Consider the following 24,719-nt stretch of genomic DNA (forward strand, 5'->3'; position numbering starts at 1 on the left):
CAGCACCAACCACAATGCAAAACAAAAAAAAATACATAAATAAAATAAAGTACCATTACCAGAGCGCATTTGCTGCAGAAATATGACAAAGCACAGCAGTCACTTCAAAAGAACAAATAAATCTTTCATCTTGGGTGTCTTTGAATCTCTTGGAAAGTTTCCTCGGGTTTGGTTATAACAGGGACCTTGGAGAGAGGGACGGAGACAAGAGGAGCTGTTTATGTAGCTGAGGAGCAGAAAGAGATGTAGCAGCTAGTTTTTGATCATACTTCATACAGTTCACTTAGCTTGATATGATACAGGTGCACTTCCATAAATTAGAATATCATAGAAAAGTTCATTTATTTTCATAATTAACCAAAAAAAAAGAAACTCATATTATTTGCAGTGTAACATATTCCACATGCTTATTTCTGTTCATTTTAACAATTCTGGCTCATAGCTGAAAAAATCCCAAATTGTGTTTCTTACATATTTTTCAGATTACATAAGACCAATAAATAAGGATTTTAATACAGAAATCTCCATCTCCTGCAAGGTATGTCCATGGATTGTACAGGATGTACATGCAATGCTTCATCAAGTCTCATGTTTCATTAATTACTGCATCTGCCTTTGGTTTTGCAGAGGTGTCAAGGAAATCGCTTCTGTAGATTCTCTATGGAGTTTAGGTCAGTTACATAAGGCGCAATGCTACCATGATGATTATACCACATACTGATGCTTTTGGCAGTGTAGGCAGTGGCAAGTCTTGCTGAAAAATGATATTAGCATCTCCTTAAATCTCGTCAGCAGACGGGAAGGATGAAGTGCACTTACATTTCCTACTTTGGACTTGATTAAACACAGGGGACCAACTCCAGCAGATGACATGAGTGCCCAAATCGTCAATGGCTGGAAGCTTCACTCTGAACTTCAAGCAGCTTGAATTGCACAATGACCTGGGTGGGTCTGTGTGCGTTTGTGTGTGGGGGTGTGGGTGTGTGTGTGTTGGCTCTTCAACCAGTGACTCCAACTCCAGTTGATGCCTTGTAAATCTCCACCAAAACTTCTTTGCTTCCCAATCTTCTCAGGGCTGCAGTTATCCATATTGGTTGTGCAACTTTCCATTATCACATCTGGATACTTCTCTCTGTGAACAGCCAGCTTCTTTAGCAATTACTTTGTGTAGGCATAGCTTAACTTTTGTGTTGATTTTATGTAATATTCCTAATTTTCTGAGAGCTATAAGATCAAGTTGTCATAACTGATAGTGATAAACACTTGAAATAAATCACTCTGTGTGCTCAATCTTTACACGAGTTTTCACATTTCAAATTGAATTACTAGGATATATTACCGTTTTGATGATGTATGTAAATAAATGAGCTGCACCTGATACACTTTCCTCATTAGATTAATAAACTGAGAAATAAGCAGATTTGCAGCGAACACCGTGGATCTGACTCTGTAAAGCCTTCTGGTTTCGGCTCCATAATACTCCGTCACTCATGACTGACAGCGCACCATCATGTAACCCCGTTTTGAGGTCATGCAATGGCCACTGGTGCATGTGGGCTGTGGCTGCGCGGCAGGCGGGTGGGACACCAGGTAGCGGCATCTGGCCTGGGTTTTTCTAGAACACACGCTGCCCGTGGCGCTGCAGAACATCTGTCTGCAGCATGCAGGCCGGCTGGATGAGCAGACCTGCAACCCAGCCAGCCAGCCGAGTGAACGTCCTGCACACATGGATGTCCTTCAGGAATATGTGGGTTAATGTCTCTGTTATCACGGTCGGACTTTGGCGTTCTCCTCCAAAGCTGCTATCAGAGTTAATCCCTTTAAGATGAAGAGAGCATTCCTCAAACTTCTCTGTTTCTTCATGCTTCGTTTCATGTGAGGAAATATTACTCCTCCAACAGGAAGTAAATAAAGTACGAGTCTGGTTTAGCCATCTGTTTTTTCATGTTTGAGGTAATGTTTCATTTTCACAATGAGGTGCTGCGCATTTTTTACTTATTAAAAATTTGAAGAGGTCCTGGAAACCAGAAGTTAGCAGCTAAGTTTTATACTTGCCTGCTTAGCGTGCGTTTCTGTACCAGCAAACATGGTGGACAAAGATATTGATATTTACCCTAATGTGCATTCGAGTAACCTCTTGACTTGTGTAACTGTCGCAAGTTCATATAATTTTTTTTCTTAAGCAGAACATAATTTTACTCCTTCTTGTACAGATATTATTATTTTTTGTAAAATCTAGGTGCATCTTTGCAGTCGTTATGTTCTGAATTGATCACACTTGGAGCTGTTTTCAGATTTACCAAGTGAAGCACACATCTACCTTATTTGAATTGTTATTTTGTCTTTCACCATTGACTGAAGCCCAAGAGAAATTATCTTCTTTCACACTGTATTTATATCACGAGCAAATAGGATTTTTCACCCAGTGAAAAAAGGGCTGTGTTTTTTTTCCTCATGAGATTGTGCTGCTGCAATAAAAGCTCACATTATTTAAAAGACTTTCGAAAATCTTCAACAGGGAGCCTGATAGCTGTGAAGGGCATTGTCTCTTTGGAAAACCTGGATAGCGAGGATTTGCTCTTTCCCCATCTTTTATTTAAGACTTGTTTCCAAAGTAACGTCGTGTTGAATACTATTTACATTTTCCTAAACTGAAACTGATACCAGTGTGACCTGGATTAAATTAAGTAAAAAATGACCCTTATTGTTTAATCCATGCCCAACTGCTCTGAACTCAACTCGATGTTTTTCAACAGCAAAAAGCAGGCGGCTGCTTTTTAAAGGTTCAAAAGAGTCAATAAATAACCTTTACCAACCTTGCAATCAGATTTAGAGTTAAAAAGATTTGTGAAACACAACATTTCCTCGGCTTTTGTTTAGTGATTCTGAGAAGTCAGCGGGAAGTGACCAACAGTTCTTAAACTAAAATAATAAAAATAAATTACGCATATCACTACTTTAGAAAAACAAGCATAAATACACGAGGACATTGATTTATTTTGTTTTATTCATCATCAAAGTTTCACCCAAGTCAAAGAGAACTTTAAGCCACCCTAAAATAAAGATTTAATATGTGGTAGGCTAGGCATCAAACACTTTTTTGATTGCCAGACGATCGCTTCCCATTCTGAGACCTTTAGCAAATACATTTTGAAAAAGCCTCTTATTTTAATACATTCGCCTATTTATTCATGTGTTTTATTGTAATTGCCCTGGCAGCTTGTAGGCAACACATTGTAAAATGTATCTAATTTTATTCTTCACTAATTGATTTCAGAAACTGAATGTAAAAGTTGAAGCTAATGCATTTTCTGTCCTTAGAAAACATCAACCTGCTAAGCAGCAAGTGGCAGCATCATGAACCCAGATAATAGAAGAAACCTCACATAGATTACCATGTAAGCCTGTGAAAAAACAAAAAGCCTAGATGTTTGGAAAACGGATTCAGTCTGAAGACTGATTTTAATGAATACGAAACCTGATTTCTCTTATGTTTAATGGTCTTGCTTGTTAGGTTTAGTGACATAATAATAAAAAAAAAAACAATTTACTTTTGCACTGCAGTAGAAAACCTTAAGTTTATTCGATTATTTTCACTGCAACATGCGCACACTTTGATTATATTTGCAATTTAACACTGCCGACGGAGACAGCCAGGATAATACCAGTTGAACAACACGACGCCTCACACATCTCAGACCAACAGAAAAGAGCAGCGTGATGCGTCGTGCCCACTTGCCCCCTTCTAATCCAGCCTCGCCAGCACCAGATGGCTGCCTCTCCCACAATGCAGCGCCGCCACAGATGTCAACAGAAGAGGTGACAAACACTCCGCAGGTGTCTGTCCCCTCCGTGTCCACCGTGTGTGCCCGTGTTCGTGTTTGTGTGTGTGTGTGTGTGTGTGTGTGCGACGTGGGGACAAAGAGCATCTTTCTTGCAGGGAGAGGAGTGTGTAATTGATAGCAGAGGACAACCTCCAGGAAGGAAGTGCCATCATATGGTAAATTGATGGGCTGGCGCAGTCTGGCACAAACTGTAGGAACAGATGCAGGAAGAGACAAACTTTGCTCGTTATGGATCGTGTCGAGAGTCAGATTCTCAGAGCTATTAAAGAGGGAAAATTTGCGACCTGTGCTGAAATTCACATTGTCGCGAATTTATCTAGAATAAACAACAAGACTAAACAAAAACAAAAACAATAGGAAACTCCTACTTCTCTATTCCAAGCAGGGTTGCTTTTCAGTCTGCTGCACAATCCATTTCCTTTCCATGTGTGCCAGCTTGGCCAGGTGTGCTTGTTGGCAGGAGTCTCCACAGCCAGGTGAGCAAGCTGCTGGCCAGGTGCCCTCCAGAGCTCACTCCACTGACCACATACCATATGGCTTTGGAGCCAGGCGCGCAGGCGAGCATCCACACATGATGAGAACAACCACATTTAGACATAGTGCTACTAAAACTCCCTATGCACACACTCACGCAAAACAAGAGCAGTGTGCAATAAAACGAGAACATTGGGAAACATTTTAGCACCCCAGTGAGTTCCAAAGTGAACTGCTTAATGTCATTTTACTGTATTTCTCTCCCAGCGGCCAAAGTGGAATACATCCGCAGCGCAAACATACGACATCCTACTCATCAGAGCTCACATGAATGTCGTTTAGTGAAGCTGGATATTTATGGACGGATTTCAGAGTTTTTGGATTTCCCTTCCTTGATCTTCTCCACATTTTGTCAAAGCTCAAAATCTTCTTTTTGTATTTGATTGGAATTTCATGTAAGAGACCAACACAAATTAGCATATGATAATTTCATGGCATTACGTTTAGCCGAATATAAGACTTCAGATCATCCCCACAAAGGAACACGGTAGTGGCAGCAAAAGGCAGTGGGGACGCTTGATTTCAGCAGAGACAGGGAAGACGGTGAAACCTGATAAGAGCAGGGATGTAGCTAAACGTGTTGTGGCTGTTCAAACCAAACTTGTTTATTTGTCTTATTTCTCTATCTTCTAACCTTTGGTAATGTTTAAAGCTACTTTGCGTACTTCTCTAAGTTTACACCACTGAAAAATGGTGTAAACATTTTCAGAATTCTGAACTTATTTCAGAATCTGCTCTGAAATAAGTTCAGAACGAATTCCACTCACCAACTTGCATCTGATCGGGTCCAGCGAGGCCTGAGGAGCTGTACCACATGAGGAGTATAATGTCAAGGCTCCATGAGGAAACAATGTCGGCGGTATGTTCTGCGTTAACTGGCGGCCCATGAATCCCTCTCGCGGGCTCGGCATGGACAAGACGGATCGGCCATCTGTAAATATTTGTTCAGCATCTCTATAATTAAACGGAGCCGATGCTTAGTGTAGGCTGAGCATCTCTTGTGGCGATATTGCCTCGCTCACATGGCTGAGCAATACAGTGAGGAAAAGCTTAATCAAACATTCGCTGCACGGTGATGTGATGAACAGCTAGAGAACTCCAACATTGTGTGCTGGACTGATAATGCAAGATCTCAACTGAGCAGCTGAGATTATAAATACTTACAGAGAGGAGAAAGAAGAAAAAAGTTGGAAGAAAAAGTTTCACGGAAGCCTATTAAAAACTATTTGACCTAACATTGCCTGTTCTGATGGGGCTCTATTGCTTTGCAAGTGAGATGTAGTGGAACCAGCACTGCTCTGGATCAAATATTACATAATTAGTAGGATTTGAATCACAGCTAAAGTGGGCTGATGTGATATTATATGGAGATAAATCCCTGAGAGCTGCTCACTTTGAAGAGCAAATGTGCTTGTGTTTACTCTACAGCCAGATTTGTTTTAGTTCTCTCTAAGGTTCTGAGTTGTTCTTATACTTTTAAGTTATTTTAAACACAGGTTTAGTCAACCAGAAAATTTCTAATATTTTACCCATGAAGTAAATACAAAAATGTAACTACAATTACTTTTTCTTTCAAAGGGCATTGAGACAACATTTGTTGTGAAATGGTGCTTCATACATCAACTGAATTGAATTTCAAACTGTAAAATTTTAATAATAATAATTTTTAAAAAATGCAGGTTCCAAAACATATGAATTTGCAATGCCAGATTTGACTAAAATGAAAAGTTGATTAAAAAAGCACGAGTGGTTCTGCAGGGTGAACATCCAGGTCCCTCTAAAATGTTGGCAGTAGGAGGACAGACAGTAGACAGCAAAATGTGTGATATGTCACCACAGCATTCTGCAGTAATAGAAATATACAGCTAAATACAGTACAGACCAAAAGTTTGGACACACCTTCTAATTTAATGGGTTTTCTTTATCTTCATGACTATTTATAAGGCAAGAAATCCCACTTATTAACCTGACAGGGCAGGTTGACCTATGAAGTGAAAACCATTTCAAGTGACGACCTCTTGAAGCTCATCAAGAAAATGCAGAGTGTGTGCAAAGCAGTAATCACAGCAAAAATGTTGCTACTTTGAAGAAACTAGAATATAAGGGGTATTTTCAGTTGTTTTACACTTTTTTGTTTAGTGCATATTTCCACATGTGTTATTCATAGTTTTGATGCCTTCAGTGTGAATCTACAATGTCAATAGTCATGAAAATAAAGGAAACTCATTGAATTAAAAGGTGTGTCCAAACATTTGGTCTGTACTGTACATCAAACCCTCTAAAAAGTGCAAATAGATTGGAGGAATATATATTATTTTTAATGCTGCTCAACTTCTGCAGCATTCTTAAATGTTCCCCATCCAGCAGTATTTGGTGCGTTTCTCCCTTCCTCGCTACTCCTTTTATGTTTGAATCCTGTGAATAAAGATGACAGTTTTTAAGTGATATTTTTAGAGATACATCAATAAGCATTTACAACTCATTTGCGAAGTTAACAAAAGAAAAAATGTTATTTTATTTATGTGATGCAGCAGCTTCATCCAACCCACCTATTACACCAAACAATAGATTTTTTCTATTTTATTGCATCAACAGTGCTGCTTTCCACAGTGTATTCCTCCTATAGGTCTCTGTCTGTGTGCCGTTTGTTTATTAGTATTCTGCTGGATTCAAATCCACCAGAGAGCTGCCATTTCTGTTCTGAGACGTTTCATGCAGATATAGGAGAATGTTGCAACCTTTCCTGGTCCCTTGGCAGCTAGCCCCAGACAATCTTTCTCCATCTTGCTTCACTCTTGAAATAATCCAACTTGTGTGCCCTGGGAGAGAACATGTATATTTCACTGTTTTCACTCTGCCAATCAGTTTTGCAATGCTTTGAGTAGCGTTACATTTAGAAGTAAAAAAATATATATATTTATGTATATTTTCTCTTTTCTGATCAGAAACAAATTACATTTTGTGAGGTTAACTTGATAAGCATACATAATTCTTTACCATTTATTAATAAATCCCATTGTTCAGACTTATTTATATTCTGCTTGCTGAGAGAATTTTATTCTGAGTCTCTCTGAGCAACAAATCGCCTAGCATACAAACGAATTCAACCTTTTCTGTCCTTACAATTTTATACTTTTTTTTTTACTACTTATTGGTGCTTTTAAGATCTTTGAACAGCTTTTTAAGACAGCCGACACAAACATGAGTAAAGTAACTCACTTGAGATTCATTAAGATGCAAGCAATCACTGTGAGACACTCTTTAAAGATAAACTTTTAGAAACAAATGAATTAATATTTTTGCAAGTAAGTTGAGTAGCCAAAGGTTTTGCAGTGAAAACAAATCGAACATTTAAATATTCTTAGTGTTAGTCCATCTCATTCTTAGCAAGAACTAATTCCCAATTCAGTTCATCCTTGTTAAAATGAATAATTCCTGTTTGTCCTGTATGTAAAAGTTCACATCTCCAACTTGAACTAGGATTTAGGCAGAAGAAAAATCTTTGTAAAAAAAAAAAAGGTTGTGCATAAATGACCATAAAGGTCATGATGTCAACTAAGAACTAGAATCTGTTTAGTTTATCCCACTGCCTACCATCTGTTTTATTCTTTTCTTTTATTCCTCACATAAATTGTACCCTAAAACATCCATTTCACATTTTAACACATTTATCAACGGAGAAGAAAACTAATTTTGAATGGGAAAATTTCCATTTAGACTCCATTCGTAAACATCCCTTTTAACCCTCCTATTACTCAAAATATTACTCAGAAGAGATTAGATTTTGCCCTTTAAATTGTTTTACACACTTGAAAATCTAGTGTAAAACTACCAAATAAGCTAAAGTTATCCAGAACAAAGCACTCTCTCATTGCACTTTTTCTCCATTATTCTTTAGTCATAGACAGATAAAAATGTTACGTTTCCTAAATATAGTTTTGCCAATTAGAGAGTTAAACCATCATAATGTTCCTCTTCAGTAAAATCTTGTTTCTGTTTAAGCACATTAGCTGACAAAACTTTCTGTTTATTGAATTAAACACGTCTCTGTTGTTTTTTCAGTTATGTAACCAACCGTAAAGTAGTTTGTAGCTGCTTCTCTGACTTTGTGCCACCACTTCTCCATGAACACACACACAAAAAAACATTTTGCATTTTAAATCTGAGTTGCAGTGACCTGGTAGTCTTAAGACCCTAGAGCTTGAGCTTCATGTTTAAAGTGAAGGTGAGATGTGGAGACCTAAATTACCAACATAGATCCTAACAAAGCTGAGATGCCTCTGTTGCAAGTACACGCATACATTCAGCAAACTCAGCACATGCTTTTGCAAAAAAACACATTTTTGTGAAATACGATTCAAAACGCCCTCAAATAATGTCAAGATTAGTAAAGTTCTCACCTCCCTTAACTAAAAGACAGCCTTTTTAGTTCAAAGTCATCAAAAATGTGACCTCCTGTGTTCATGCCATTAATACTATGAAACACGTTTATGGTTTTATTTGGGGGGAAAGTTTGGTCAAAATAATGGCCAACTAAATCATTCCATCATAGCTCTGTCTGTACATAAAAGAAGGTAAACCTCTGCCTCCGTCTTCTTCTGCAGCCTCTAAAAGGCTTCCTTCCAGGAGTTTCCTACAATTGGTTCTATCCATGCTTCCATCAACTCTGACCACCTTCCCTGGTCCTGCTGAAGAGAAGAATCCCCGCAGCATGATGACATCTTCACTTTTCACAAGCAAAACAATTTGTCGCATTTGCATGTGGGCTAAAACACTGAGATTTGATTTCATCTGACCAGACACCTGCATCCGTGTTTGCTGCGTCTCCTGCATGGCTTGTGGCTGAGTGTAAAAACGATTTACTGTGGCTTTCTTTTCACGAGGGCCTTTTTTCTTAACTTTCTTCTATAAAAGCCAGATTTGTGAGGTGCTGTGCTAATAGCTCTATAGTTTACTGCAGTAGTTTGCTCCTTCAGACCCTGGCAATCTAATAAAAAAGAGGTGATGCCAACATGTTCAAATACTCTGTTGGTGTCAGGTTAAGAGAGAGAGCACAAATATAAGCTTTAACGTCAAATTGTGTCATGTTGTGTTTTTGAACAGTAAGTGGGTTTGACATGTATGAAGGCTATTGCATTTCACATCTACACAGCTTCTCTTTTTAAATGGAAGGATATTCCACACACACACACACACACACACACACACACACACACACACACACACACAGTTTTTCTTTTTAAAGTTGGCTTGCAATTGTCTGTGAAACAGTCCTTGGGGGCTAACTATATTTGGGTGTCAAAACCTAGTAAAAATTTAAACATCAAGTCTGTTAGGGCAATTGTGTCAGAGTTGTCGAATTTTTAAGCGACACGTTTGATTAGACAAGATGAGCAGGGATTCATCCATCATCCTACAGATTCTGTAATGCTTGGTTAATACTTGAGTCATGTGTTCACCCACATCCCTTCTCCTGCCATGTCTTTAGTTAGGATTTCAGGAACCCCCCAGCACACCTTTAGTCCACATGTGCTCGCTCAAAAAGATGGATGGCCCGTGTCTCTGTCTCCTTCCCAGGCCAACATCCAGGTGCAAAGCAGCTGGGGAGGCAAGGGTGCCGGTGAAGAAGAGGGAGGAGGAGACAGAGGACCAGAGATGACCGAATGGAAGTAGAGCCAGGTGATGTAAAGGATGGTTGAAAACAAGCCATAAATTTCCTCTGGTGCTCTCTGGGTGCTTATGGCTTCACCTGGTCTGTTCAGATGGCAAACCTAATGTATGTTGCATCACATAGAAATTGCTATGAGCACCGCTCTGTGAGGCTCATTGTCCCTGCTGATGTTTAAAAGTTCAAAAAGGTGAAGGATTTAAAAAAGGAAACGGTTTGAAAGAGAAACTTTAAAAGGGCCACATTGTGCTTTGCAATAGCATTCACGCCCCTTTTCAACATGTCGCCATATTATAACCACATTGAGGGAATTTTATTGGTATTTTTATTCCAGCAATGCAAAGTAGTGCATAAATGTGAAACTGACAGAAAACGATGAACAGTTCAGTTTATTAGAAAACACCAGGGAAGAAAAAACATCATGAAAACCAAGTCTCGAGTCAGACAGGCTAAAGGTAAAGTACTCCTTTTAAAACAGGGTTAGGTTATAAAACAACATCTTTGACATCTCACACACAGCACTCTTCAATCCATAAATTGAGAATGGAAAGAAAATTGACATGCGTGCCATTCTACCAAGTTGTCCCCCTAAACTCATGCTGCAGAGATCCACAGATCAGGTGGGAGAATTATTCAGTAGAAGTGGGGAAGACGGATGGAGGCAAAAACTGTTCAGTCCTGGAAGAAAGCTTGTCAGAGGCTGCTAAGCACTTCAGACTGGGCTGGAGGATAATCATCCAACAGGACAAAGACCTTAAATATACAGCCAGAGAAACATTGGGGTCGTCAAATATACAAATGTGTACTTTGCATTCACATACTTATATAGAACGGCAAATACAAATGTGTCACACTTTTTAGTTTTGTTAAAAGTTTGGAAAATCATGACCCTCTCAAATCACTTTACCATAATTCCTTGAAATGGAACATAAAATCCCAGCAAAACACCTTGACCTTGGTTTCTGTATCTGTAAGTTAAAAGGTTCAAGGTGAGCAAATATTTCTTCTGCAAGGCACTGTAAAAAAAAAACATGCATGAATAAAATATTCTAGTTAAAAGTTAGGTTAAAATGAACCCATATTGTTTGGAAGAATTTTTTTCTTCTTATGTAAAGAGAAAGGTCAGTTATTAATGTACACTTGGGTATTATTTGATTTACTCAAATATATAATTTTGTTCCTTCAACCAATATCTCGCTCAAATAAATCTGTCTCTTTGGATACCTCAACCAATTTTTCAAGGTTATCATGTTCCATTAAGGCCAAGTCATCACTGATCAAATGATCAACCTGGAGGGTAAAGCGCAGTTTCCCAGCTATCCATATGTTGCGGAGTTTAAACGAGGCTTCACGCTGCGGCTATAGGAAAAGTTAGTGGGATATTTGAACGGTGTGGGAGAGAACCAACGAGCAGGAAGACAGTGGGGTTCAAGGTGACTGATGGACTGTGATGTCCCACTGTGTCTTATACTACAGTTTTCTTTGGAAATGATTTGGCTCTATAGCAGTATAAATGTCTTACAGTGATACTTTAAAAATGCACAAGGAAGGATTTTCCACACACACACAAACACACGCACACACACACACACACACCCGCACACACACACACACACACACACACACACACACACACACACCAGACGTTAAAAATATGGTATGCATGTGTGTGGGCAGTGTTTCTCAGCGCGTCATCCATCATGTTGTAAAGCCACAGTAGGCAGAGCGCTGCGTGTTTGGCCTCGGCTCCTCGCTCAGCCCTCATTAGCCATCAATCACTTCCTCCTTCCTGGCCGCCTGCTCGGGAAGAGACCTACTGACTTCGGATCCGAGCAAGATGTTCACTTTGGCACTTCAAAAAAAAACCCACCTGCACACACATGCACTTCCTCAGATGGGAAGACGTAATAAGAAGTACCTGCTCACCCCACGACGTCAATGTCAAACGCGGAGCTTCAGAGGAAGGGATGCGCTCTGACAGGTTCGTCGCTGCGCAGAACAGGAAGCTGCCGAACGGAGAGGTCCGCCGGCGCTTAAAGCTAAAAGAACGGCTCATTCCTCCCGAACAGCTCAATAAGGATTTGTAAATGTCAAAGAGTTTTTTAGTCAAAGCTCAAAGCATTGCTAAAGGGCAGCAGTTTCCATTTTAAAATGATTTTGAGCTACTTTAGATAAAGAGAGCTATGGCGTTATCTGATTCGGTCCACAAAAGTAATTCTTTGCAGCGTAAGATTTGAGAAGGAGCGTGTGCATCTGTCTGCACTTGAAAGTTTCTATATTTCAGCTCGAATTGGGGTGGATGTGCTAAAAGATACCGCCACTGTTAAAGGAGAGAGATGAACTTTAGGCGTAGAGGAAATGACTCCTCTCTGAATTCTTTCCCAGAGTTTCAGCTCACCTTTTGAGGCTTAGAGCAGCTTTGTTTGTCTTTGTGTTTATCATTTTCGTCGTTACCTGCCGGGCAGTGAATGGAGACCGTTGCTTGACACCAACAGCAATGGTCAGCAATGGTCACCCCATGGTCCGGGGTGTGCTTGAATTAGAGCTGCAGGAAATAAAACACTCGCTTCCTTGAGTCTCCTTGGAGGTTTTGTGGGAACCTTTCATTGGGAGAAGACCCAGGGCTTGCTGGGGGAGACTACATATCATTTTTTTATCTTGTAATGTTCCAAACAAGCTGATGAGTGTCACAGGTTTATGCATGGACAGATGGATAGATAAAATGAGTCTTTCAGCTTTACTTCTTTACACACTTCCTTCTTTTTGCACTGTTTCTTTCAGCAGTTCTTTTCCTCCCGCCTCCCCCTGAAGTTTGTCAGCCTCTGTCCCTTTTTCCTACACATCTCTTGCTCGTCCCTGTTTTGCTCAAGAGAGAAAGCTGGAAAGCCCTGACACATCGGCCCAGTTCCTTAATAATGTCATCCGTTGTGAACGCTATTAGAAGATTACCCTCGGCCCAGGGCAGCCTAACCATGTGCAGGAACCAGATAACCTTGTGTTCTTTAATTTAATATCAACACTTACCCTCTTTTCTTGTCATGCTTTACCACACACAAATACCCTTCTTGTCCCCTCTGGTCTTACACGTCTCAGAGAGGGAAGTAAGAAGAGAGGCACGCTGAAAGAGGGGTACATGGAGTAATCACAACTGAGCAATTTCTTGGGAGATTTCTTTCCTCTACCAGCAATTGTAGCAAATTGCTCCTCGTCAGTGGACGTGAGAAATACATGGACGGGCTTCGTCTTGTTAAGATTTCCGTGAATCTAATACACAAATGTTCCCTCCTCGCAGCATCACAGGAAACAACCTGTTTCGATTTGAGGCGGGCCCCTTCGTCAACTTTTTTCCCCTCGTAAGTTATGCACTGATTTAGCAAAAGGCAAGTTTCCCTCTCGCAGTTTGATTGTGAGCGGATGAGCGAGGCAGAGGATTGAAAGAGAGAAGATAGTCTTCTACTAGGAAGGTGAAAGAGGCTACAAAATCAAATCCCACTACACTCTTCTCAAAAGATGAATCACGATCCTGAATCAGCTGCCGTATCGCGCTCTGTCCTGCCGCTGAAGCTTCCCCCCACCCCCTGCACCCTGAACGCCGTGAGCCAGGCGGCGGTGATGCGAAGGCCAGTGGCGCAGCCCCTATCACTCACCAGCACCCACTCACGTCGCCATTACCACGCCTTTATCTCATCTCCTGCAGCCTGCCACGGACAGCCGCCTCTGGGTCCTCCAGGCTACTTTACTAATAACCTGGTCCTTATCAGCCACCGTGCACCTCTGCCTGTGATCAAAGAGCCAATTAATGGAGCGGGGAAAGGTGAAGCATTCAAATAATGGAGACAGCTGTTTTTCTCTGTTTGAGAAAATCCATTTTGTATTATCAGCTTCATACAGCTCGCCCACCCTCTCTTCAAACTAGCGCTTAATTCAAGTCGGTGTCTGCTTTCTGCCTCGCTTGATAAGAGAAAGAGAGAGAGAGAGAAAAGGAGGTAGAGCAAAAAGAAGATGAGGATGAGAAGGAAAAAAAAAAGAAGAGCCTTGGTCACAATGAACTTTATGTAGAAGAATGTGGCAGGAATATCACAGCAGTCCAACTCATCCCGGAGCTTTATCAGCTCCAAAGTGGCTCAACACAGAGATAAGGATAGGGAGGGCGGTCATATACGGGGCTGCGCCTCCGGAGCCGACGAGCCGCTTTGTTGCCTCGAAAAGCCAGCTGCTGATTCCAGCTCTTTGAGCTCCATTACAATCTTGTTTGGCAAAAAAAGAAAAAGGAAAAAAAAAAAAGGTTAGTCAGGAGGTTAATTGTTCTGGTCCCAGAGCAACACATAACTGGCTCCATCAAAGGCTCATATCTGCATATCTGTACTGTTTTGTTGCCATGTGTCACGTTTTAATTGTAACTGTAGTTTTTGTCATTTTATTTAAGAAACTGAACTTGTTTTTCTGAATGTTTTAGTAAGCACAAAAGAATTTCAGTTCATTTTCATACCGTAGAGTCGATGTGCTGTTCAGTATATGCAATTATTGCAAGGTCAGGGCTCCCTTTGCATGAATTACCGCATTCAGACTATGACTACATAGGTGTGTACGACCGAAGATGCACTAAAAAGGTTAAGAGCATCAAATCTTTGAGGGTTGTTTAATTCACACTTTTTTTTAAATCTTTTATCTCGTTTTGTTGATTAAAAGGGATAATTTAGATGTACAGTATTTTAATTACAACTACATAAAAAAAGGTCAGCATCTTACCTGTATTAAACAGTCCAGTTCAGTTAAACTGATTATTTTGTATTGCAGAGTTAAGCTAATGGCTAAAAAAGAGAGAGAGAGCGAATGCCACTGCATGTTAAGATATTGAATGCTGGTAATCTATCCGTAGAACCATGCTTATAAAAATATTAGTAAATATTTTTAACACTAAACATTGAAATGTTTTAATGCTATTTTGACTGTGTTAATATCATCAGAGCAAAATGCAATCAAAGAACACAAAGAAGTCTCAAGTCTATGGGCAAGAATTAACATATTTATTACACTGTAAAGAGAACAACAATACCAGAATTATACTGCAAAGTTTCACAGACTGACAGACCATAGTTTACAGTCCAAAAAAAATTAAAAGAATCAAAATTGATAAATCAAAAGAATTAAATCAACAAGAAACCACAGTTCTGACATAGTAGACTGGAAAGCTCTCTAGAAGACGCTGACTCTAAGTGGTTTAAAAACCGCCGTGTGTCAGCCTACCACTAACCTGTGGTTTTTATATCTTAATAAAGTATTGCACAACGACTTCAAATTATTTGAACTTTTTTTTTTCCTTTTTACATTTTGCCAACAGACCAGGAAAACCCTCCCCTCCCCTTGAAGTTCAAGGTTAATGCTACGCAGCCCCTGCATCGTTCCCGTATTTCCTAAGAACTAGGAAGTTTAAATAATAGGCAAGTCCAAATCAATGGCGTTCATTTTTATATTTTAGTTTTGATTTATTAATTTTTCCTTTTTTTTTTTTCACAAGATTTGCCTTTTGTATATATTCCCCGGCTGACAGGTCGACCAGCACATCTGCATGTCTTCACAACAGACAAAAGGAGAAAAGAGGGACGAAAAGAAGAACAAGAGAGACATTTCTCCTCTGTGATCTTACTTTATATATCATAAACATAAGAAACAACAATTTTCTTTAAAATTTGCACACACTTTTAGATTTGTTCAAACATTTCAAACTCTTGGTGTACTCAAAGGCTTAAAGGAACATAACAAAAGCTTCTTTTTTTTTTTTTCTTATTTCTATTCATTTATGTTTCATTTATTTATGAGGTCTGCATTGTTACCAAGTAGTGATATGGTTTTGCAGCTGTATGAGCTTCGACTTTGGATTTAATTTTTTCCTGTTCTCTTGTGTCCATTTGGTTTAGACTAGACCAGTATCAGTGCCACAACTGATGCTCTTATCGTGCTCTGAGAGGTAGAGTGAGACAAACTTGTTTGCCACATAGAAATTTGTAGCAAAGCACAGCTAGAGAAGGGAATACAGGTAAAATAGAGCTTCTCAAATGAATTGTTGACTACTAGTTTATCTTCTTTTTTTATTTCTTTGTCTTTTAACTTAGATTTTTGCCCTGATAGAAGAATGAACATATTTGTCATTTGTTGTAATGTTTTCCAACAGCTTGGCTGTCTTGTCACAGCTTCTGAGAAGCCGGGACTTGGACACCTTTTTGGACTACGTGACCCTTCAAATTCAAGAGTGCAGGCGTTTAAGTTGACTTGAGGAAAGAAACAAGAAACTCTGGAGGGAGCAAAGTGCCCCAAAATATTTGTGTGGGCCTCCACTTGTTTCTTGAGGTCAGAATTTTTTCTTTTTTTGTAGCACGCTTCTGTATAGCACCAAGGTGTTTTGGGGTGAGGAACCTTTGAGTATGTCAGAGTAAGTGCTCGCCTAATGTAAATGGGAGGTTTGTTTTACTTATATTGAACATTTACAACAAAGTGTCATCGTTTTAATCCCGTATTTGAAATAAACTACTTGGGGAGGAAAATGCAAATGATAGTGGTCCAAAAGTCAAGCTGTACGTTCACATTGTGAAAACTGAAAACAAATTAAAGCCGACAAGGACACTAGATCTAGAGATGCACCGAAAAACTGTCAATCAACTCAGTAGGTCCAGATGGATAAATTTCAAAAACATGATCGTTTTCTTGATCCCTGAATGCACCGAATATAAGTTCTATCAGGTTGTGCAGACAGAAAAAATTCTCTTCAGTGAAGATGTTGTTACTTAGAAAAAAAGAGACTCAAAAATACTTATTTTCTACAACTGGTAAAAGTTCGAAAAGTTAGTTTAGATTTAGCGCTATATAAGTTGCTGAATATAGCTTAAATGTGAAATTTGTAATCACTTAATTTTTGCTTTACTATTCAGAGACAACATTGATATCGCCTTAAATAAATGATTAGTGGCTTGTCATGACAGGAAGTCTAGACAAAATTTTAAATGTTGCCTATGCTGTACTTATTAAAGAGAGACTGGAATTGGCTAAAATGGATATTTGAACAACAAAGCTGGGAGAGACTGGAGAAACTGGCCGTTCTGGTCGGTGCATCTCTAACATGAAATGAAAAATTAATCTTGATTCTTCACCAAAATGTTTACCATGTCACATTCTGTATTATTGCTCCTGGTAAGTTGTAATAGTTTTTGTTGTATTTCCTCCCTTTTTTCTCTCATTATGGGTACAGTCGAGATCCACAAAGATTTAAAAAAAAAATTAATCTGTGATATTGAAATAACACATAAGTGGACAAACCTCCTTTTAAAACATGTTTACATCAGGATTTTGGTCCTTGGTGTCAGTCTTTGGCTGTTTTTGGTGTTTCATGTTGAACTTGTGTAGTAATACTGTGTGTGTGTGTATATGTGTGTGTGTGAGACCTGGTGCTTTGCAGTGTTAAAGCTCTGAATCGAAGTCTACACCTCTGCATTTGGAAAATCACTTTGTTAGAGTACTTTTTTTTTGTATTTTGTCATTTTTTTGGCGGTTTTGCATTTTCTCTAAAAAACAAATATTTAACAAATCTTCAGTAATGTACATGCACAGCGTGTAGCTATTTAAATAAAAACATTTTGGGTGCTATTCTTAGAACGTTAAATAGGAAAACAAATGAGTTTGATGTGTTTATGTGTTAAAACTGCATCAATTCAACAGAATATAAAAAGAGTGATGATGCTGATACAGATTACAAAATTTCTGATGAATTATGGCTCCAACATGTTGAAAAGAAGCATGCCAAAATAATTTCCATGACAGTGCAAATACATATATGTACAGTGCCGTGAAAAGGTGCTTGTCCTATAACAGATTTCTCCTGGTTTTGCTTTTTCGTTTCCTAAATATTTTAGATCATGATCAGACAATGATATCCTGAGTAAATACAAAAATGCCATTTAAAAAAAAAAAAAAAACTGAATTCAATCTCTTTAGCCTTGGCTAAGGATGATTTCTGCCAGACAGGTTATCACTTAAATGATACCTGTCTGACAACACGGAGGAGGCTAAAAAATCTCAAAAAGCAAGCCATTCTGATCTTAACATTCAGGTGTAACAAAAAAATAAACAAAAAGTTGAAGAAATCTGAAAGGGGCAAATACATTTTCCTAGCATTGTATGTCCCTTGTACAAAACATTTAGCTTAGCATTCCACGCAACATGCTAGTTCTCAGACAAGATCTGGGTCAAAATTAAGTAGCAGCTCTGAGATATAATATTGTGTCTTTTCTTGGGGGGAGGGGAAAAAATTAATGAAGCTACAAAGAATCTACCATCTACACACAGAATAGAAAAGCAGCTTAAAAAAGGTAACACTTTGTTTTTTTATATCTCTTTTTGCTCTAGCTAGAGATGGAATTATGACGAGTTTGAACTGTGACTTTTTTCCCAGGTACTATGCATCGTCACAAGTGTCCAACACATATTCAATAAATAACCATTAGTGACGCCACAGGACAGGAAGCTTAACAGCGTGACATCTACAGAAAATGAATAAAAAGCATGGAGAAAAGTTGAGCGAGGAGGAGCAAGTCTGCACACTGTTGGGTTTCCAGGTCTGAGCCGCCCAGCGGCTGCCATCGAAGATGTCCGACAGTCTCGCAGGCAAGATGATAACCTCATTTTCTGGTTGTTAAAGAGCTTTTGTAACCGGGCGAGCATGCACGCGCAATGTTTCGCAGTACATCCTGTGTGAGTGTGTGCGCTGCGGGCAAAGTTTTTGCATTCTGTCCAAGAAGTCTTCCTTTTACGTCCTTCGGGGGGACTCGGATTCGGATTTCACAGCCCACTGACCTGGATATTATGACAAGTGAGAGGGAAATAATGCCGCCTGAACAGCTGGCTTGACTTGCAATCTGCTGCACATCTGCCCATTTCTTGGCGGCTGGGTCTGCAAGCCAGAGGTCCAGTCCATCCCTTATTTATTCATTAGCCTGTATTAAAATCTAATCTCTTCATTTGCTGTGAGCATCGACCACTTCGGTCATTCTGCTCTGTATGTAAAGTTAACTTAGGTGTAAGGTCTGGAACCAAGAGGAAATAAAGCTTAAATGAAGCATTAAAAATAAAACATTTGTAAAGGCGAGGCCTCGAGTTCCTCCTACCAGTCTTTTCATATTTACAAGGGAAAGTAAGATAAGCTACAATGACGACACTGACAACGACAGATACAACAAACAACAAGAGTAAAGAAGTGTAGCAATAAAAGGATGTCAATTTTAAATCCATTCATTCAAAACAAAGAATATCTTTGTGTTTCCTTAAAGTCATGGCAAGTCAATATGACCTGATTATGGACCTCGTCTTCCTCCTCTGTCAACCACGTTGCAAGTCAGACAGAAGCACCGCCGTCCGTGTCCACTAGCCGTGTTTTCTCAGAATCTTTGCAAAGGCAATGTCAAGATGAGGACAAGTCATGCTGTTTGTGGGTTTTAAGAACCGACTGAAGAACAGGGGAAGCTTTCCTAGCGAGGTGTGCTGTCGAGGGCAGAGGAGGACGGGATGCCGGGGGTGGACGAGCGCGGGGTGGCGGCAGGCGGGGTTGCAGCCGGACTTCCGGTGCCGCTGCTTGGAGTGCAGGCTGACGAGCTGATGGGAGCAGGAGTCTCTGATCCCGGAGCTCCTCCTTGCTGCTGGCTGGACTGCTGCTGCTGCTGCTGGGCCTGCAGGGTCTGACCGCAGACATGGTGGTGCTTCTCCCAGTCCTTGTGCTGGCAGAAAGAGCCGCAGTAACGCGCCGTGTTGCAGCCGCTGCACGTCTCACTGGCCTTACGACCACAGTTCCAGCAGCTCTGATGGACATACGGAGAAGGAAAAAAAAACTTACATATTAGTGAAACTTTAGATTCATAATCACTCAAGATATTTGTGTGTTTGTGCTGAAGAACTTCTGAATACTACAGCAAATATATCTAGTTACTGTTATGAACATTTTGCATGGTTTTCATTTCTCCAAAAAAAAAAAAAAAACATGGGTGAAGTTTCACCTTCCAGTATGATGACAACCCCAAACATACAGCGGGAGGTACAGAGGAATGTTGTAGATCAATGCATATTCATGTGTTAGAATGGTCTAGTCAAAGTCCGAACCTATATGCATTGGGAATTTGTGGCAAGACTTGAAAGCTGATGTTCATAGAAACCCTTCATCCAATCGAAGTGGTTTTAGATTGGATTCTGCAGCACTAATTTTTTATAAAGCGCAAACACATCACACATCAGCTTTCTATTTGTTAAAGGTTTTGAAAACACAACACAACACGAGCAAACACAAAAGTCAGATTTGGGAAAGCAAAATTACAAAAAACCCCACAAAACTAACAAACTGTGGTTTGTGCAACTCTATATAATAAAACATGCCTATGCGCTTATATGTACAAGACAGTAAAAGTAGATCTAAAGTCTTTTCTTTCGACACAAAGACCTCCTAGATGTCTTGAAAGCATTTCAGGGTTGCTGTACATCCACTGGAAACGGGAGAGCAGAGTTACAGGCAACCTCTAAAAGTTCTCCCCTGAGACGTTTCTCTTTCACAAGCATCACTCCACCAATTAATGTCAGATGTGAGCCATATTTCCCTCTCACTTAACTGATTAAAACCTCAAGGTCTCCAGTGGTCATTAGCAAACGAGGGCCGCTTTCCTTACTCCCTCTGAGCTGAATTAGAAACAACGTCCTTTATATTCTGGCTAGTGCGTGTGAAACAAAGAAGATGGAGGGAAATTAAAACAGCAGATGCCTGTATTTTACTCTCCTACTATATCCTGACTGAAAAGAAGAACATTTAAAGCAGGGCATATTTGACCTTTGTAAAAGATGTTTCATCAGATTCTCCTAAAGTAATCATGCAGGTTTCCCCCCCCCCCGTATATAAGAAAGTCCTATTAGCCATCTTATTTGAAAACCTCTAAAACAGAAATGCATTGAGATAAAATTCAACGCTGTATCCACAAGCACCAGACTGAACCGAAAGGTTACAGATACCTCGCTGGAGTCCTCCTGCTGATTGATAATGGAGAGTGCGTCCTCGGCTGCCTGACGTTTGGCCTCAGCTACCGTGCGCTCCATCTTCGCCCGCTCGCTGCTGATCATCTCGTGAGCCTTCCGCTCGGCCTCCGACACGGCCTTCTGCAGCTCAGACATGGCCTGTCGCTTGACCTCGTTCACCGCCTCTTCTGGAAGGAGTTTGTAAACAGTGAATTTCAGGCGTTTCCTCACACTGTCTTTGGAGTTTTGCTTTAAAAATGAACGTGTCAGATAATAGAAGTTCAAATTTTATAATGATATCTACGAAATATTTTCTCTTGTCAATCTAGAAGTCACCTGGAAGACGTAATGCCATTCAGTGTTCATTCAGAATGTAGAATAAAAAATTTTAGCAGCATTATTTCAAACCTAAAACAATTTAGAGCCCCTTCTCCCCCCAAACAAAGTCCTAAAAATTAGATACCTCTATCATTTTTTATTTTCTTTTTGTGTTTAGGGTTGAGGTATTTTTTTTTAACCTTGTACATCCTACTGTAAAAATGTAAATGTGTGGAGTTTGGTAAACTTACACATTTACATCTCTGGAATGAGATGTTTCATCAGATATTTAGAAAATTTCTTCATGTAAAAACGATGGAGGAAGCATGATGCCCGTTTCTCATCACGAGGTGGTAACTTTGTTTAGAGTCCATGAGATCATCACAAATAAAAACGGAAAATAGATCTAGAAGGACACCAATCCCAAAAGTCTGACCAAATCAATGCAGTACAATATATCCCCACTAGCCAAGCTTAGTCAAATTAAAAAATGGGTATTTTTTCCCTAAAGGGTTCATTTGTTTGGGGGGGGTTTACACATCTTTACTGACAGCACCAAATATATGTTGAATAAATCTACAGCAAATTTTCTTTTCACACTCTATAGCCTCTATATCTGTAATTAATACCAGGCCACTTTCTTCTGTAAGGCAAACTGATTTTCATCAATGTTTTTTGATAAAGTTGATGATGGATATCTTATTCAAAAAGCAAACTAAACATGCATCTTTTATGTTCAGGTGGGAAAAAAAATACATACAAAAGACAAAAGAACAAGTCATTTTATCCACAGTGCTTTCAAGCTTTCCCAGTGTGTTATTTTACATTTGTTTAGAGCAAAGAATGACCTTGAGTGTGGATATTAAATGACAGAATCCTGTCAAAGCAAAAGGAGGGCTTTTTGTGTTTGTTCCCGTCATGCCTGTAACTTGACTAATTGTGTATGCAAATAGGCCAATTTACATTTAAATTATGCATTTCCATTGTGATCCCAGAGGCCCACGCGGTGAGGGGAAGTGGGAGAAGCAGTAGGAAACCGTGCAAGGTGCTTGAATATTTATCACTAACTGTAAACATTTGCCTGTTTCAAACAGATGTATTCACGGCTGCTCGACATTGTATTCAAAATTCTGTTTTTTTTGTTGCAATCCTCTCTGGGTTACATGTATATTGGTTTCTCCTCAGAAAAAGGGTGAGTGAAAAAGAGCATTTTGGGGTCTATTCTTCAATAGACCCCAAAATACAAACAGCTTTATATCTTATTAAATGGTTGAGTCGCCTTATTTATATTATACGTGCAAAATGTTGTAAATATGAGACAAAATGTGCACTTTTCTAAATACATTTTTCTCCAACCTGATTGAAGAAAACATTTAAACCAGGGTGGTTTTGTCTTTAACCTACTGTGCTGACTGAAGTCATAAAAATTGGTCTGGCGCCTAGAGATATAAGCCTTGTGCATTGAATCGTGATTACACGCCAAATGCCTGAGATGGAAGATCGATCAAAGCTGGAGAGGGAAAGGGAGAGTACTAGAGAGCAGAAAGAGCTCCAACGGTGTTACTCAATTCAATTTAAATGCATATTACTTGTTCTGAGTATCACACACATCATGCATGGTCAAGCAAGGGGGGCAATTTCTTTTCTCCAACAACTTTAAGAGGCCCATATAATCTATCACTGACACTGAATACCAAGTGGACTCCTTCCAGTTCTTCAAGGCAGCCATGTCCGTGAGTGTATACACTCATAAGCTTCGATTAGACACACCTTTAGTACTTGTTTTTTTTTCTCCACAGTCTGACACAGTTTTCAACAATTTCCATTAGGTGAAATAAAGAAAAGGTTCTTGTAACAGTTCTTCTCCTCATCCTGCATTTGGGGCTCATTTCTGTGTCAGTTTTATAAGAAATAATGACACCATAAACTCCTCTTTACAATGCAACTTAATGGGATCTTATACTCCTACAGACTCATTGGCTCTTTATTAGAATCACCAGTTCAATTGCTCGCTATCAAATTCCAAATCGACCAATCACGTGCAAGCAATTCAAGGCTTATGGGCAGCTAGGTGTGGTTAAAAAAAAATAATCTGCTGAAATTCAAACTGAGAATCGGAATGAGGAAGAAATGGATTTTAGTGAATCTGAACAGACAGACATGGTCTGAGAAACTGCTGACCTGCTGGGATATTAATCACTACCAAAAAAGGAAGAAAAAAATCCAACACAAGTGGTTTGAACAGAGTTCAAAGTTCAGGGTTCAAAGAAGAATAAGCAGACAGTTTCAGGATGATAGAAATGCAACAGTAGCTCAAATAACAAATCATTCCCACAGGTCTGTCAAAAACTTTCTCTGAGCAAAGAACATGTTGAACCTTGAAGCAGATGGACTACAGCAGCTGAAAACCACACTGGTAGATATTACGACTCACTGAAGTACCGTAAAGACTATGTCAGTTAAACAAGCAGTCAAAGTCCAAAATATACTAACCTTATAGAATATATTTCTATACATGTTTGGTGGTTCCATACTAAATATCTACCTTAAGTATCCCAAGAACTTAAAACGGAAGAGTAATAACAATAAAATGCTTAATCGCTCCCTATTTTATGCGTCTCTGTCTACCTAAATCTGAATGTTTTGTTCCTTTTAAGAGTAAAACTTCAGAAACTGTTGTGCATGTAATCTAATCAAAGATGTAGTTGTCTTGGTCAACCTCTGTTATCACACTGGCACCAGATTTAAAACAAGCAATGACAAGATAGCAGACTGACAATATAATATCAAATTCCCTAACCGAGATACTGAACATTACTCACAGTAATGGTTGAGCATTACCCTTTCTGATTGAATCCACCATCCACAAAGTCTGTTGTATCCAAAATGAGGAGAAACAGGAAACTTTTAAACCAACACACATCATAGATGCCCCTTTAAGAATAAAGGAATTTTGCTCAACTTGCACTGAAGGGGTACGCACCATTTCTTTTAGAGTATTTCCAGGTCTGCATTGACATTTAAAACAGTACATTTCATCAACCTACATTCACTCTCCATCAAAGTGGAAAAAATACAGGCTTGATTTGATCAAAGTCGAGGTCTTGTAAGCAGTAAAGAGTTCAGCATGGAAGTGGCGCTCACCAGCTTTTTTCCAGATCTCTTCTGGGACATAACCAGACACGGGCCGGTGCAGAAGCTCCCTGTGAATTTCTGCAGAGGAAACAAAGAAGATGAATCACATACTGTGAAAAGATTGTCCAACAAACAATGCAATTTTTTTTGTACTTCAACACTTTTTATTGTTTATTTAAGCA

At 39.4% G+C, this 24,719-nt stretch overlaps 2 protein-coding genes across 4 annotated transcripts in view; one reads left to right on the plus strand and one right to left on the minus strand.

The window, feature by feature from the left end:
* Positions 1-24,719, plus strand: part of aunip (aurora kinase A and ninein interacting protein) — a 954,922-nt gene that overhangs the window by 341,108 nt on the left and 589,095 nt on the right. The gene's annotated exons all lie outside the window — the stretch shown is intronic.
* runx1t1 (RUNX1 partner transcriptional co-repressor 1) overlaps positions 15,054-24,719 on the minus strand; it is a 74,182-nt gene continuing 64,516 nt past the window's right edge. For 2 of the 3 annotated variants that reach the window (XM_028036552.1, XM_028036550.1), the window contains exons 9-11: positions 24,547-24,615; positions 21,082-21,272; positions 15,054-19,889 (exon numbers count right to left, since the gene is read on the minus strand). In XM_028036552.1, coding sequence (XP_027892353.1) covers positions 19,563-19,889; positions 21,082-21,272; positions 24,547-24,615 — 587 coding nt within the window. In that variant the 3' untranslated portion in view covers positions 15,054-19,562. The remainder of the gene's footprint in view (positions 19,890-21,081; positions 21,273-24,546; positions 24,616-24,719) is intronic. The other variant, XM_028036551.1, reaches the window with a different exon arrangement.

This window comes from Xiphophorus couchianus, chromosome 13 (genome assembly GCF_001444195.1).
Source record: "Xiphophorus couchianus chromosome 13, X_couchianus-1.0, whole genome shotgun sequence".
Taxonomy (NCBI): domain Eukaryota; kingdom Metazoa; phylum Chordata; class Actinopteri; order Cyprinodontiformes; family Poeciliidae; genus Xiphophorus; species Xiphophorus couchianus.